Source organism: Haliotis rubra, unplaced genomic scaffold (genome assembly GCF_003918875.1).
Source record: "Haliotis rubra isolate DU_JTF1 unplaced genomic scaffold, ASM391887v1 Scf434, whole genome shotgun sequence".
Lineage (NCBI taxonomy): Eukaryota > Metazoa > Mollusca > Gastropoda > Lepetellida > Haliotidae > Haliotis > Haliotis rubra.
This window is the reverse complement of record NW_025767118.1, coordinates 173,191-191,479: the sequence shown is the minus strand read 5'-3', so window position 1 is coordinate 191,479 and position 18,289 is coordinate 173,191. Positions and strand designations below refer to the sequence as shown.

Below are 18,289 nucleotides of genomic sequence, written 5' to 3'. Positions count from 1 at the left end.
CTATGTGAGGAATTTTGTTTTTGAGAACCAACCATCTATATCTGAAACAGGGTAGATCACAAAACTGGTTGTCATGACTTAAAGATGGTGATAGATGGGTGTGTTAACCATTGTTTAATTTTTTTATCACAAGAATTTGTTATGAAAGTCTATTTTGGACACCGGGAGGTTGCTTTTAGCCACAGTTTCGCACACGGCAAGAGCCTTTTGACTTTCGTCTGAGATAAATCCTCCAGTAAGTACATCAACATGATGAGGATGTGAGCTGCAGTACGGCAAGTAGTGGCAGAACATCAACAGGTTGTTGTAGGGAAGTCCTGTCCATGTGTTCGCCATTGCTGGACAATTTAGAACAATCCTGCCTGGCTTGCTGGCAAGCTTCACATAACTTCCACATCAGGCACAGCTCAACACCGGGGTAATGAGAAGTGCCTGCTCAAACAACTACCTTTTTTAAGGGGTCCGGGCCCTGTCTTAAAACTATGTCACTAAAATATTTAAATACTGGTTTGTCAAACTACTAGCCTTTTTTAGGGGTCCGGGCCCTGTATTAAAACTATGTCACTAAAATATTTAAATACTGGTTTGTCAAACTACTAGCCTTTTTAAGGGGTCCGGTCCCTGACTTAAAATTACGCCACTAAAATATTGAAATACTGGTTTGTGTAAAACCCATTGCCTCTAAAATTTTGCTCCTTATCGAATATATTCCTTATATTGAAATTTGGTCAGTTAATTCATGTGAATACAAAATATATTTTGTGTAATATGAAATTTTTCACTGAATTTTGCATGAAATTAGTGTTCAAATCTTATGAAAGTTGTTGTCACAGCCTTGAAGTTAAAAGTCGAAGGTTTATGATGTCAGTGGAGACAAATACTGTTGCAACCTTCTCGTAGACCTCAGTACCCCTATATTTTCAAAGACTTATGATATAATTGGGAATTCCTATTATTGAAAAGTCTCAACATGCTTGTGTCCCCTAACATGCTTTGACTGTAATATTGTTAAGATTAGAATAAAACACAAGTCACTCACTCACTTGAGTGAAATGTATGCTCGGGGATGACACAGTGTCTCATGGTTTTTCTTCATGGCTGGGGGTGCTGGGGAAGCTTAGGGGTTAAAGCATCTGCTCATCTCACCAGTGACATGGGTTTGATACCCCACATGGGCTCAATTAGTCTGTCTCACAGTCCCTGAAACACATTATTTTCCCTACTGCCAAGCCCTCTCTGCAGTGCTAAAGCCCTAAATAAAGCAAGTCTAGATTTCCTTAGGTTCAGGTCTCTGGTCTCCCTGGGGCTCCTTTTCCATTTATATGGACTTGTTTGTTACTATCAAAATTATATATATTCATTAACTAAGCATTAGTCTAGGGCTCGATGTGTGAAGCCCATTTCTGGTGTCCCCCCCACTGTCATATTGCTGGAATATTGCTAAAAGCAGTGTAAAACCATACTCACTCACTCTTTGATTACATGGCATCTGCACTGGTAAACAGTTGCCTTTTTAATAAATCGGGAATATGCTTGGGATTCATCGGAAGTGCGTCAGGCATGTATTAGCATAAGTTGGGTGCGTCCAATATGCTCGACATGCGCACTGCATATGTAGCTATTTGCAGCAAGAAAAATGTGTTCCGCAAATCATACACAATGGATGCTCTGAATTTGTTATTTATACTCTAGATGTGCGTCACACATAAGTTAAAGTAATAAAAATAATTTTGAGCGTATGGCTGTGTATTGAATTATTTTTATAAGGAACTCATAAGAACTTGATATACACAAAAGTGTGACTCTGGTTCAAGGTGTTAGTTGCATCTGTGAGCATAGTAGCAAATATCTCTTCCCTTGGGGATCCTGATCAGAATTCGTCCCCAACAAAATACGCAGGTCATAAGAGGTTACCTGCTAAGGTGATCAGGCCTGATGACTTTGTTAATTGCACATAATTGTGCCCTAACAGAGCTCCACTCACTCCACCCCATGGTTCCTCCACTCCTCCAGGTTCCGCTCTATAAGCTCTATTTTACTCAACCGTAAACCTCCACTCCCCATGAAGCTTCTCCCATATTCCCGAGACGCCGCTCACTCCACCCTAAAGCTCCATTCAAGCCTTCCATACCATGCTTGTCGTAAGAGGCGACTAACGGGATTGGGTGGTCAGGCTCGCTGACTTGGTTGACACGTCATCCGTTCCCAATTGCGCAGATCAATGCTCATGCTGTTCCAGACTCGATTATTTACAGACCACTGCCATATAGCTGGAATATTGCTGAGTGTGGCGTAAAACTAAACTCACTCACTCACTCAAGCCTTCCATAAAACTCCACTCACTCCACCCTAAAGCTCCACTCACTCTACCCTAAAGCTCTAGCCTAAAGTTTTACTCAAGCCTTCCCTAAAACTCCACTCAATCCACCCTAAACCTCTGCTCATCCACCCCAAAGCTCCACTACTTCACAGAACCTGGATTACTAAATCATGGGTATTGTGTAACTTCTCAATGAATATTTAGATGCTTTCAGCAAATATATGATAAATGGGAGTCTGAATCAATATACTCTTTGTTTAATTATCATAGCCATTTTGAAAACATAACTCAGTCCAAAGATTTAAGTATTTTCCCTCCTCAATGTATGACCCCATAAAATTGACTAACACATAATATACTATTCAAATGGAGTTACAGTATCTGAAGAAATCAAACTTTCTTTAACTTCTTTTGCCGCCTATATACTGTAAATCATGAAATTAATGTGTCACGAATTTAATGCGAGTGCGAGGGTCTAGTCTAAAATGCGTATGAAATTAATGCGAGCTCAGGAATCTGTTGATGATAAGATGTGACACCCTGAATCTTTGATGTTGTTCATTTTATTTTCATACTTGTTAATTACCAAATAACCTGAATTGAGCTTGTTAAGCAATGAATGGAAATGAGCTGACGATGTTTTGATTACGCTGTCATGTTTGATCACGTGATTGTTTGCTGCTACTTGTCTTATGACAACATTTATAAACGTAATCCAACTTGAAAGAGGCAAGTCATCCACCAAAGTACAACAAACAAGTGGTTCGAGAATGTCCGGTCTGGCTGATGTGCTTGAGTGACTTTAAACAATGACCAGTGATTGTAACCAGTGATAATTACATGTGGCTTGAGATACCTGTAATGAGGAAGTGACCTGTACTGGTGTAATGTATAGTGTCAACACTTCCGCTATTATTACATAATTTGCCGATGAATAAGTTCATTGGATATCAATTAGTGTCATGGAAATTAGTCCTCATTTGTCGATTAATTTTATGGGAGATGTCTAAATTGTTATTATATACTTTATTGTTATGATGAATGCTAACCTGATGACGATGAAGACGACAAGAGATTTACGTTTACTGTCTTCTATTAAGATCTCAAAAGTAGACATGGTCAGACTGAAATGCGTCATTATAATAATGCGAGAAGAGTATTTCGCATTAATAAAATGCTCGCATTAATTTCATGATTTACAGTATTCTTATAGTGGATATCATTCTAGGCAACAGTCTAACATGGAGGCGGTAATATCCTGTACATGTTCAAACCGCAGCATGATGTAGTTGGCCACCCATATTAACAACCCATGGCGGCAAATAAAAAAACGAACATCACATTATTGTTGTCGTGTTGTTGTATGGAAAAGAATTTCCTGCCCGACGAAGGTTTGAGGAAATCAGCAGTCCCGTAGGAAATACCTGTCTGGCTTTGGGATCGATGTAGGCTGTTGGCCATCACAAAATAATTTGCCTACATGCGTAGTGCATGTTTGACATGCATATGATCAAAACTGCTTCACTTTCAGACAAGTAGACTTACGTCTTTGACTACTATGCAGAAAAGTTGCTTGTGTTTGAAAATAGCTCCAAATGGTTTGCAGATGGAATCCTCTGTAACGATGGAGGTTTGGAGTTTTAATCTAAATTCCATTGGCAGTTTTAGCTAAAAATGTATCAAAAGTATCCCCAGTCATGTTGTATTTAAACACTGATAATGAGGTAATTGTTAGATTTGCACTCACCTTGCTACCTAACAGCCTGCATCTCATTAAGTTTTTGTCCTCAAATATGCGTCTTGCTGTGGTACAGCAACAGGTTCACTTTCCTAATGTTCAGTAAACAACATGCTGATAAGGTCCCTTTTTACACAAGACAGTTGAAGTGATACATAAGTTACAATGGTTTGCTTTCCTAATGTTCAGTAAACAACGTAGTAAACGGTATCTTATTACACAAGACAGTTGAAGTGATACATAAGTAACAATGGATTGCTTTCCTAATGTTCAGTAAACAACGTAGTAAACGGTCTCTTATTACACAAGACAGTTGAAGTGATACATAAGTTACAATGGATTGCTTTCCTAATGTTCGGTAAACAACGGGGTAAACGGTATCTTATTACACAAGACAGTTGAAGTGATACATAAGTTACAATGGTTTGCTTTCCTAATGTTCAGTAAACAACGGGGTAAACGGTATCTTATTACACGAGACAGTTGAAGTGATACATAAGTAACAATGGTTTGCTTTCCTAATGTTCAGTAAACACGGATATACCGTTTCATATCATTACATAAAACAGATGTTGTTGATAACAACAAGCTGATACGGTGGCTTGTCATTATGTGAGACAGCTGTAATGTGACTGATAAGTTTTGACTGATGTAATACTATAGTAACAAACAAGGTGATACAGTATCACATCAAGTGTTATTAATCATGATTTAAAGTGCTGTCTATTTATTAGGGGTGACTATTGACGTGAAACAACTATTACGATAGCGATAGTCTATTGCAACATACTATTGTGATAGCGATAGTCTATTGCGACCAACTATTGCAATAGTTTTTTCTCTCCTTGAATTGTCTCATTTCCCAAATTATTGTATTGTTTATATGAAATAAAAACAAGCTGAAGTAGTTTCAGTCTCTTGTAATAACCGACAAGAAACTTGAAACCCAGACCAAGTTTGTTTAAGAGGTAACGGGCTGATAACTCTTAAAGTGAACGAATCTGGTACTTCCTGTATTTTGCGCTGCGTATTTATCAACGAAAGTCAATTAGTAAACTATCGATAGTCACACATACTATCCATGCTTTCGTTTCTACCATTGATTAATTGCTATCGGAGACTTAACAATTGCAATCCATCGATAGTTTGATGCATCGTTACAGCCCTAATTTAAAGTGCTGTCTATTTATGATAAAATACTGAATTGAGAACCAGAGAGCTTTATACACAGTGTTTACATGGGCATGTGTCGGAGTCACCTGGTTTGAATGAGTGAGTGAGTTTAGTTTTACGCCGCTTTTAACAATATTCCAGCAATATCATGGCGGTGAACACCAGAAATGGGCTTCACACATTGTACCCATGTGGGGAATTGAACACGGGTCGTCGGCGTGAAGAGCAAACGCTTTAACCACAAGGCTACCCCACTGCCCCACCTGGTTTGATTCACACAGTACAACATTGTTCTAGTACACATGGATGTACATTGTTCTTCACCTGTAAACTTCATCAACTGGTCTCTTGTTCCTCATGATGAAAACATAACTTGAAATATTCCTTCCAAAGAGAAAAAAATGGCTAAGCAAACCCATGCTATGTGAAAACTGCAGAAAATATGTTCAACATGTGTTCGATTTAAAATAGTTTAATGATTCCAATGCTGACCACATGGACATGTGTTTGCTTTCAATTAAATATGGATGATAGCAATATTCATTATTTATCCGCATATCCAAGTTTTTTGGGCCTGGGGTGAATAAGTATGTGTTGATGAACAGGACAGAGTACATTGAATGAAATAATTGTGATTTTCACTTTGTAATACGTCAATTTGTTTGAATCTCTCCTCATATGGGATTAATTTGCCATGTACCGTAATTAAGATCATATTTGTGTGTGTAGTGATAGATAGGCAGGTTGTTTGCAGATTGGGAGAGTTGTGAGTATTTCCGTCTGTTATTGCGTCTGCTCTCAATGAAATGATCATACAACCCGGACATTTTAGTGGGGTAATTTCACAAATATGCCTTTAAGCTACACAGTGCTGGAATAATATTCCCTAGTGTTAAGTGCTATTAATGTGTTCTGTATGACCTTTGTTCCCACCAGGGGTGGTGGGGTAGCCTAGTGGTTAAAGCGTTAGCTTGTCACACCGAAGGCCTGGGTTTGATTCCCACATGTGTACAATGTGTAAAGCCCTTTTCTGGTACCCCACCGTGATTTTGCTGGAATATTGCTAAAGGTGGCATAAAACCATACTCACTTACTCACTTGTTCCTATCAGTTGCTTGCTGTAATGATTAGTCATGTGATACGACAGTCTTTGATGAGTAGAACTTGGCCAAGTGGTTGACGTCATGGGATTTCCAGGATTTACAATGGCGCTCAGTCAACCAAGTCTTAGTCTCACCCCTCATCCATTTAGTCACCAACATGCACAGGTATCTCGGCACTAGACTAATTAGTCTCGGAATGTATATCATCTTCATAGAAACCAACGTTTCCTTTTAAACTGAAAAGGAACCCCACTGAGAAGGGAGCTTCAGAACCTGGGTCAATCTAGACTTGCTATATTTGGTGCTTTAGCACTGCAGAAAGGGCTGGGCAGAAGGGTAAATATTGCAGTTCAGGGACTGTGAGACAGACTGTCTTGGCACCAGTGCTGACATAAATTGCCCAGGTGGTAACTTCTGAACATGCCACTCAAAGAAATTTTCCTCATTGTTAAAATTTAGGGATATAGGCGGAAGTCTTACCCTGCAAAGATTGTTGTTCCTCAGAGATAGACAGAATAACCTTACCGTGAAAGTAAACCAATGTCTACAATATCAAGTTGTATGCACAAGAGTTGACATGCATGGTACAATATGTGAAGTCAATACTTTATACCCTCTCCTTCAATATTGCTGGAAAACTGCAATTTCTAAAGGTTTTACAGAGCTCATTAACTTTCTGATTAAAACCAGAGATGTTGGGGTAGTCTAGTTGATGAAGTGTTCACTTATATGCCAAAGACCTGGGTTCAATTTTGAAAAACCTCCGCCTGTATCCCCCCTTAAATATAATTCTAGTCAAATCATAAAATATCTGATGTGCCCCGCCGTGATATTGCTTGAATATTGGTAAAATCGGTGTAAAACCATACTCACTCACTCTAATTTGAATCGTTATTGGGGATACTGTTACTGGTTTGCCCAAATCATACCTTAAGAGGCTCTGCCCCATGGCATAGTTCACTGACGTATTTTAGCTAAAACATAACTACTAGAAAATTATATTAGTCACACCAGTCGAAGATACAGGAGAAACAGCCAACCTGACTCACACATATGTAATTTCCAACTGGTTGCAATCTCTCACCTTTCAAATCAGTTCTCATATACCAAAAGCTGTATTATACAACTTGATTGACCCCCAAGCTAACTTCCCATATACATACCATGGTCTCTCATCTAAACCACATAGACCATCACTCACCAGGGCTACAGATAAGGGGCGTACAGGTGTAATGTACGCCTCAAAATCAATTAAGTACGACATAATATAAGATTTCAAGCGTATCGTGTACGCACATAAATACCTTTGTACGTCTAACATTTAATTTCCGTGCGTATCGTGCAAATGGAAATCTATTTCGGATAAATACTTGTCAAGTTTCTTTTGCGAAACACGATTTGACACATGAGGAAACCCCGACAGTAGGAATCCTTTGCGTTGCCATGCAACGATATGCGTCACTATTTTTTGATTGGCTAAAAACTACACTGTTTCTATTTATATCCAGTCGGACCTGACATTTCGCGCATCACACGGTCGTTCAGTTATTTCTCACGCGTCTTCAAATACAAATACATGGTTGGAAATAGTGATCGATGAATCGTCCAGACAAACCACATCCCCAACTCGCTCACACAAAAACATGCCAGTACTCCTTCAAAATTCTCAGTACACCTCCACTTGCAATATGATGTGTAAGTACACTCACACCTCCAAAAGTTATCTGGAGCCCTGACTCACTACTTACATAACTGCATGAGCTTGCATGTCCTCACCCCAAAAGTGTCACATGTCAAGCATGAACACATACATTGTACTGATTAAGATCTTGACTCTTACCACCAGCCTTCAGTGGGAAGCCCATTTCTGGTGTCCCCCACCATGATATTGCTGGAATATTGCTAAAAGCGGCATAAAACCATACTCAGTCAGTCAGTCAGGATGCTGGATACGTCTTTCATTTTATATTTCTTCATGCAAACTGTTTTCATTCTTTTGATAAACTGTGGCTACTTATAAGCAGCGCAAATCTGTTTTGTACACTGAAAGCATTTCAGGTAAAATCTGTTATAGGTGTTGAGAAGTGGTCTTTGAAAAAACCCTATTCATTTGGGAATTCTTTCCTGAATGAAAATCTATAAAAAGCGAACAAGTGAAGGATTTTTCAGGTGCTAGGGTTGTTTTGGTAAGACAAACAATGAAATGACAATGTGAGGTATTACAAGACTGTATCTTGAACACCTTCTGTGGGCTGGAATCTGTCACACACGTGGGCAATTGTTGTAAGGGAGGTAACCCTGTAATACCTGTTTGTGTAACACTGCAGAAATGCAACTTCTTAATGGTGTTTGTTTGTTTATTTGTTTGTTTGTTTGTTCAACTCTCCACTCAGCAAATATTCCATCTAGATGATGATGGTCTAAAAGTAACCAAGTTTGTGCCAAAAGCACACTCTCTGTTGATAGGATGCATTGCACATCTACACTTCGTGGTTAACAGTGTAAGCTTTTCAGTAGATGCTGTAAGGTAGCCTATTGGGTAAAATATATCGATTCATCACACTGAAGAGGCGGTGGGGTAGCCTAATGGTTAAAGCGTTTGCTCGTCACGCCGAAGACCCGGGTTCGAATCCCAACCTGGGTACAATGTGTGAAGCCCATTTTTGGTGTCCCCCGCCGTGATGTTGCTGGAATATTGCTAAAAGCGGCGCAAAACCAAACTCAGTCAGTCACTCAGTCATCACACTGAAGACTTGGCTTGATCCCATCTGTTGGTTCTTTATGGTTCTGCTATGAAACTGTCTAAATATGACTGTAGATTAAAGGCACTCACTCACTCACTCATTGGAGTGAGCCTGAAAATCTGTTGATTAAAGAAGTACAATAATACTGAGCCATGACTGGGCATATTCGCATAGCACGTCATCATAGCATATTCGAGTGATGTCATCACAACATGATGTCATCATAATGACAGTACTTGCTTGAATTTAGTACAATGTCTGTATTTTCAGGTGGGAAAATTCAAGTAAAGATCATAACAACTGGTTACTATGACAACGAAGATGATTCCATACACATACTATCTCAGGAAGATTCATCGAATTTCCAGAATATGATTGTGGCTATTTTGGTGAGTATGTTAATTGTTCTCACTTCAGTTTTGCTGTGCTCCCTGAAATTGATATTATTGAGATTTGTTATGGTAAATATTTTGTTTCAGATTTACCTCGCTACTTCATTTTACACCCGTGACTCAAATTTCTGTCACAAATTATCTCCCTTTGTTGCCTGAACATTAGTAGATATATGCATGCGGTGTTCTGATAGCAGTTGATTAATATTTTTACTACCAGTACACGTATGACTTAAGGATTTTGTCATACCCAGCATGTGAAATATCCTGTATCGGACCAGAAACCAGTAGAATTATGCGTTTGTATCACTTTTTTCTCAGTGGAAATTGTAACAAATTGACATGCCATTTCTTATATTATATCATTACAAAACTATGTCTTCGGATTGTTTCAAACAAACTGTATCCAAGTGAAGTGAATAAAATATATGTGAAAAAAAAAACCCATCAGAATTAGGAATATCTCCAGTACGTCGCCTGTTTTTGCACCAAACATTCTTGTTCCAGTTCTTTACTTATGACATAACTCTGTCCATCATGGAGCTGCTTTGTAAATATATAGGCCCTACTCTTGGCAATTAGCTGGGTGAATTCGGAAGTCCTCTAAAAGTCGGACCAATTTACTCCCGTCGAATGCATGTCTGAGAGACTTCAATCTAGAGATGTGAAGCCATGTGTGTGCACTTGGGCTATGATGACTTCCAGTCTACTGAATACATTGTATCTGACAACAATTTGTCCTTTATCTCGGGATGCCATTCTATGTAGAAATGTTTTACAGCACAGCGATATGTTTATGATTGGTTTGCGGAGTGAAAGATTATCGGAAGTGCAAATCTGCTCTGTGAAAGAATGCCCTGTTGTGGTACGGGAAAAGCTGTTGAATCTGAACACGTTGGTAACACAAGTTGATATAATGGGAGGGTGTTAATTGTAAAATCATGGGCTGGCTGCCCGGGTTACAAAGAGACAGTTAATGTCCCACCATATGTCTATTCAAAGTCCTGTTGCTGGTCTATAAAGGAAGTCAAGGGAGTTTGGTCAACAAAATTCAACCACATGGGGTTGGTAGCTCAAAACTGTTTTCTCTGAGGGCTTATGGGCGGGAATTCTAAAATATTTTGTAATATTTTCATTTCTAATAATTACTTCATTGAAATACCTTGTGCCTAGCCAGATTTCCTTGTCTCAGTTAAACACCCTGATCTCCTCCAGAAACCCTTGTCAACACCTCAGCTGTATATCCTGGTCTGAATCAAACACCTTTGTTTGAGTCAAATACCCTTGTCTCTGTCAAACAACCATGTCACAATCAAACACAACTGTCGAAGCATGAAAGGGGATCAACATACCTGTGTCAGAAACATAGCCTCTCTATAAACCACATGGGGTTTCAAACTAAAAATAAAGAAACCTTTTCAATCTGGATCCTATCATTCTCTGTGAAATTGTCCGGATAAACATATTTTTAAAAAGGAGAATCTGAGTTAAGTCAAAATCTCATTTTGTCCTAACAGAAGGAAGAGGGGTTTCTAGATTAACAGGGTTCAGTGTAGCAAGGTTTAACTTTATCATAGTGTTTAACCTTCTTAAAAATCCTTTAAATGCTTTTTATCATCCAAAACTGTGTTCCACAGGAGATATCGCTTGTGTGTGATCATATGATATCTCCTAGGAGATATCGCTTTGACAGTAGATTTTGTACAATGCCCAGACAATGCTATGATGTCATCAACATGATGATGTCACAATGCTATGACATCACTGCACTGCAAGTATAATGGTATTACAGTGTTGATAGATGTACATTTTTCATTGAAAACTAATGAAGAATGATTTTTGATGATAAATAGAATCTCACCCTCGTGTCTACTGATATCAATTATATCAACACTCATTGATAAAGGTAAAAATATCCTCGCAAGCATCGGATATTTGTAACTTTATCAACTCGTGTTGATATCATTTATATCAGTAGACACTTAGATGAGATTCTCTATGTACATCATACATAGTAAATAACAGCTGATAATAACATTTATTACCCACATGGTCAACATATGGGTAGGTGCATGCTAATCTCGTACGTCACACGAGTGTCATATCGCATTGACCTGTGTCATATTGACTTGACCTGAGATTCTAACGATTTGATTGGATAACCGATGACCTCTCAATTAGGTCACGTTGTGACGGAACTACTTTTTCATTCATAACAATCACGTGAATTCATTCATTCTACAACTTATATGCATTGTGGGAATGTAAACATTGCGAACGTTGCCATGTCGCTGTTTAATTGTGAGTCGAACTGAGGCATTATATGTGTCGAAAAACATAAACGCAAAGTTTCCACCAGTGATGTTAGCCGAGTGAAGCAACTGCAAACTAAGAAACGGGTGCTACGGAGTAGTTAATGTAAGGCTGTAGGAGGCTGACAACTGACATGCATCTGTCATGACAAGGGGCAGACGAGCAATTACAGTGTGATGTCATTACAGTGTGAAAATGCAAAAGTGTACTACAGAACAACATTCTTCCGCAACCTCTTTATGAAACCATAACAATAACAAAAAGAATAACTATGCTATTTTGTCAATTTAAAGCATGTAAGACGTGGGTAATAAATAGAATACCACTCTCCGTCTCATAACATACGAATTATACAAAACTTGTGACCTTCCTATGGTTTCTGACCTCGCTTTCACTCGGTCAGATACCATAGAAAGGACACTCATTTCGTATAATTCGTATGTAATGATACCTAGTGTAGTATTCTCTATATGCATAGTGTGTCGAGCATGGTGCACACACGAAGCATCTCAAACAAGCAACAGGAGATTCAGCACTATAACTATCTTCCTCAGTTACCCATTCAGTTATTCAATTCAATGTTTATTGTTTGAAAGGCTACAGACCCAAACTACAAGAAACGCATATAATAATATGCAGGATCATTTTTCAAACAGATTCCCATGTTTCATTTAAATACGTTTCTGCTCTTGGGGGCACCTTTGAAGTTTAACATGGAATGTTTTAAATCATTAAAATTTGAAGATAAATACCCGAGACCCAAGTTGTTGTAAATAGCTGCCCAGTCAGTTCACACCCACACGTGACACAAGTACCATGCGAAGATGTGATGGAGATACTGGTGTCACTGCTGAATGAAGCAGGATCTAGTTCCTGATTCACAAGGGGGCGGTGGGGTAGCCCAGAGGTTTAAGCGTTCGCTCATCATGCCAAAGACCTGGGTTTGATTCCCCATATGGGTACAATGTGTGAAGCCCATTTTTGGTGTCCCCTGCCGTGATATTGCTGGAACATTGCTAAAAGCAGCATAAAACTAAACACATCTTTTAGGACAGTTTAAATGATGTCAAAATGAGATTTTGACTTAACTCAGATTCTAATTTTTAAAATGTGTTTATCTGGACAATTTCACAGGGAATGATATGATTCACATTGATAAGGTTTCTTTATTTTTAGTTTGAAAACCCATGTGGTTTATAGAGGTTAGGCTACTGACAGAGGTATGTTGATCCCCCTCATGCCTTCCCATCCCAAACTGGGGGGAGTGGTGTATAGTAAGGGGGGGGGGGGGTTTGTTAAACCATTTGCTCGTCATGCTAAAGCCCCAGGATCAATTCTCCACTTGTACATTTGTGAAGCCAGTTTGTGGTGTCTCCGTTGTGATATTGCTGGGATATTTGTAAAAGCAGTATAAAACCTTAATTACTCATAGCATAGATTGATGTTCATAATATCAATCACTGGATCGTGTGGTCCAGATTTGTGTATTTACAACTTGCTAGCATAGAGCCAGGAATACTGCTGGAACTGGTCAAACACACTCATCAAGCAGACCCATCACATCGTTTGAAATTAAACATGAAGGTCAAGCAGACCTTGCAATAACCCGACCATTTAAGTTTAGGTTTTGGGGTTCAAATACCATCGGAAACAAGCTCATGTGTCCCAGGATTGTGAAACTAGGACTCAGCTTGTCAGTTAAGGAAGGACCGGGGATGAGATAGTCTGTGACTAAAACAAACAGGGGATGTTTGAACTGGCTGCACCCACAGGTAGATCAGTGTACTGTGTTACTCTGGAGGACAGGTGTTGCCGAGGGGTTGGGAGGATCAGGGGCTGTCTCGGATCATGGAGATTGGAAGAACCTGTGGAGGGATGGTTATGCTGGGTCTGGTTTCAGAAATTGTTTGTTATTTATCACAGGTTAATGTAGTTCTGATGGACATGTCTACTTCATATCTTGAGGGCAGGTGGGTGGCTTGGTGGTAAAAGTGTTTGCTCATAATGCTGCAAGTCAAGGTTCAGTTCCCAACATGTGCATTGTGTTAAGTCCATTGGTATGTCCCACTGTGGCCTTAAGGCTTTTTCACTCAGACACCCATTGACTGAGTGAGCGAGTGAATAAGGTTTTAAGACAGGAATTAGTAGCCCATGGCTCACTTGATCAAAGTGATCACATCAATATTTATGCCATCATGTCTCTAAGAATGTGATCATGTATCTAAGTCTGTGATAACATCGCCAAGTCATTTGTGTTGAAATATTGGAGCTGCAAGTTGATCTGTGGTGCTTTTGTCCTGACTGAGTTGTTTCTACAGAGGATGAGTTTCTGGGATATCCTATATTTCTATTTGTTGAAACAGGTCTCAATAATTATCATCAATAATATAAATGTATTAACAATTAAGTAAACTGGCATCATAGTGTGTGTTTGGCACGTTTGATGCTGGATGATCCAAGATTGATCTAATTATTAGCATGTTTGTCAACATCATATCCATGCATATTAGGCCTGATTCAATGCCCGTGATGTTAAACACTGGATTGTTTGGTACAGAATCGATTATTTACAGACTGCATTCATAAAACTGGAATATTGCTGAGTGCAAACAAAATCACAGGTCAAAGATATGCATCACTTCAGGCTTCCAGTTGTCGTGTGTGTGTGTGTGTGTGTGTGTGTGCGTGTGTGTGTGTGTAGGGGGCACATGCAGTGCGTTTGTGGTGGGCAGCCTAGTGGTTAAAGTGTTGGCATGTCATGTCGAAGACCTGAATTGGATTCCCCACATGGGTACAATAGGATGTGAAGCCCATTTTCTGGTGTCCCCCATCGTGATATTGCTGGAATATTGCTAGAAGCAGCTTAAACCATACTCACTCACTCACTCACTTGTGGGTAAAGAGTTCGATTCTGCACATGGGTACGAAGTGTGAAGCTCATTGCTGGTGTCCTCCGCCATATTATTGCTGGAATAAAACTATAAGCGCTGTAAAACCATACTCACTGACAAAAATAATGTTAGAAAGATCCAGTTATTTTCCTATAACAGCCTATCATCCAGCAAGCCTGCTGTATTTGTTTCATAGGGGGTCATATGTCTGAAACATCAAATCCAAACCAGATTTTCCACATGTTTTGAGAATGTAGTGAGAAAGGCAAGCCTTGAGCTGCATGGCAAGAGCTGGCTGGCCACTGGGGCACAGGTTATCCCTATGCCAGGGGTGGAAATCAGAAGCACATTCGTGCCCAAATCTTGTTGTCAACTTAGACATACATGAGCTTTTGTTTAAACCATAAGGCTACGACAGTGGCAAACCAGAGAGCGTTTGGCTCTTTACTGTAAAAATTTTTTGAATATTGACTTAGCAGTCTTTGTATGTTGTCTAACATATTAATCTTGTCATGACAAGATTGACAGACTTTCAGGTGAGGGGTTAGTCTTGCTATGGCTCTAATGAAACCTTCAGCTCAATCTCCTTCAGAGAATATTTTGTTTCAGATTTACCTCACTAATCCATATTCCCCCTCTTTCTCAAATTGCTCTCCTTTGTTCCGTCAGCATTAGTAGATGATGTACCCTTGAAGAATTGGTCTCCAGTAACCCATGCTTGTCGTAAGAGGCGACTAACCGGATCGGATGGTCAGGCTCGCTGACTTGGTTGACACATAATTGTCATCGTATCCCAATTGCATCGATTAATGCTCATGCCGTTGATCACTGGATTGTCTGGTCCAGACTCAATTATTGCCATACAGCTGGAATATTTCTTAGTGCTGTGTAAAACTAAACTCACTCACTCATTCACTCACTCACTCACATAGATACAGCAGTAGTGAGTACATGTAAAGCAGGCGGCGGTCTGTAAATAATCAAGTCTGTACCAGACAATCCAGTGATCAACAACATGAGCATCGATCTGCACAACTGGGAACCAATGACATGTGTCAACCAAGTCAGCGAGCCTGACCACCCGATCCCGTTAGTCGCCTCTTACGACAAGCATGGGGTACTGAAGATCAATATTCTAACTCGGATCTTCACAGGTAAGAAAGCTCAAGGTACATAGACACAGCAGGTGCGAGTCCATGCAAGTGAAACAGTAGCCACAGAAAGCTTGAGGTTCATACACACAGCAGGTGTGAGTGTCCTGGTCTCCTTGGCAGTTACCCTGACCTACATTCACATACAATACTTGTTAGCATCAAAACAATACTTTGTAGAGTTGCCTACGACAATATAACTGGTCACATATGTTGAGACAAGGATTAGATTATTCTAACCACCTGTGAAAACCCGTCAGTCGCAATAATTACTCCTGTCAACTGTCTAAATATTGCTGACCTCAATTTTGAAATACTTTGCATATTTGTTAAGTAATCTGTTAGGATTGCACATCAATATAAACGAAGGAATGTGGCGCCAAATGCAAGAGGAATTGTCACCATAGTTACCTTATTTGGTAGTCACTATTGCTGTTTTCAAGATTTGCCCCTTACACTTGTACAACAAGTCTAAAGTCCAAATAAAAGTCAGTTTGACCTCCAAATGTGCTCTGCCTTTTCTGGATAGCTTTTCTTTACTCTTTTGACAAATTATTTTTTGAAATAGGTTCAGTCATTAATGAGTGGTAACTTAAGCACTTTTTGAAATGGCAAATTTCAGATAACTATGTATGAGTTTTAGGCAATTGTTAGAACCCTTCTGTGGTCTGATGAATATGAAATGGAAGGTTGGAGATAACAGGCAACATTACACCAAAATGTGGTGCTTGCTGAAACAGGATAAAACAAGAAATGGTCGGCTTGGAGCCAATATGCCCTGTGTGAGTTGGGTCATGTTATTTAGCCTGTGTGAGGTATGGGTATTCATGTTATTTAGCTGTGTGTGAGGTATGGGTATTCATGTTATTCAGCTGTGTGTGAGGTATGGGTATTCATGTTATTTAGCTGTGTGTGAGGTATGGGTATTCATGTTATTTAGCTGTGTGTGAGGTATGGGTATTCATGTTATTTAGCTGTGTGTGAGGTATGGGTATTCATGTTATTTAGCTGTGTGTGAGGTATGGGTATTCATGTTATTTAGCTGTGTGTGAGGTATGGGTATTCATGTTATTTAGCTGTGTGTGAGGTATGGGTATTCATGTTATTAAGCTGTGTGTGAGGTATGCTATTCATATTATTTAGCTGTGTGTGAGGTATGGGTATTCATGTTATTCAGCTGTGTGTGAGGTATGCTATTCATATTATTTAGCTGTGTGTGAGGTATGGGTATTCATGTTATTCAGCTGTGTGTGAGGTATGGGTATTCATGTTATTTAGCTGTGTGTGAGGTATGGGTATTCATGTTATTAAGCTGTGTGTGAGGTATGGGTATTCATGTTATTTAGTTGTGTGTGAGGTATGGGTATTCATGTTATTTAGCTGTGTGTGAGGATTGGGTATTCATGTTATTTAGCTGTGTGTGAGATATGGGTATTCATGTTATTTAATTAATGAGGTGGTAACTTAAGCACTTTTTGAAATGGCAAATTTCAGATAACTATGTCATATTATTTAACTGTGTGTGAGTCTGATGAATATAAGATGGAAGGTTATAACAGGCAACTATGTGTGAGGCTTGCTGAAACAGGATATTCATGGAATTTAGCTATGGTCTGGTATGGAGTGGGGTCATGTTATTTAGCCCTGTGTGAGGTATGGGTATTCATGTTATTAAGCTGTGTGTGAGGTATGCTATTCATATTATTTAGCTGTGTGTGAGGTATGGGTATTCATGTTATTAAGCTGTGTGTGAGGTATGGGTGTTCATGTTATTAAGCTGTGTGTGTGTGAGGTATGGGTATTCATGTTATTAAGCTGTGTGTGAGGTATGGGTATTCATGTTGTTTAGGTGTGTGTGAGGTATGGTATTCATGTTATTTAGCTGTGTGTGAGAGGTATGGGTATTCATGTTATTTAGCTGTGTGTGAGGTATGGGTATTCATGTTATTTAGCTGTTTGTGAGGTATGGGTATTCATGTTATTTAGCTGTGTGTGAGGTATGGGTATTCATGTTATTTAGCTGTTTGTGAGGTATGGGTATTCATGTTATTTAGTTGTGTGAGGTATTGGTATTCATGTTATTTAGTTGTGTGTGAGGTATGGGTATTCATGTTATTTAGCTGTTTGTGAGGTATGGGTATTCATGTTATTTAGCTGTGTGTGAGGTATTGGTATTCATGTTATTTAGCTGTGTGTGAGGTATTGGTATTCATGTTATTTAGCTGTGTGTGAGGTATGGGTATTCATGTTATTTAGCTGTGTGTGAGGTATGGGTATTCATGTTATTTAGCTGTGTGTGAGGTATGGGTATTCATGTTAAACTGCAGCACATTATTTCACAGGGCTAGCAATACATAACAGGCATTTATTCAGGTTTGTGCAAGCAACCACACACATGCATCTAAATGCAGTAATCTTGGACGCACCATGAAACCTGACTTTACCATCTCTCATCTGTTGTAAC

General features: G+C 39.3%; 1 protein-coding gene across 2 annotated transcripts in view; it reads left to right on the top strand.

Annotated features, from left to right (window-relative positions):
• The window catches only part of LOC124289145 (protein OS-9-like), a 69,154-nt gene that overhangs the window by 42,588 nt on the left and 8,277 nt on the right, over window positions 1-18,289 (top strand). For both annotated transcript variants that reach the window (XM_046725748.1, XM_046725749.1), the window contains one exon: window positions 9,349-9,467. In XM_046725748.1, coding sequence (XP_046581704.1) covers window positions 9,349-9,467 — 119 coding nt within the window. The remainder of the gene's footprint in view (window positions 1-9,348; window positions 9,468-18,289) is intronic.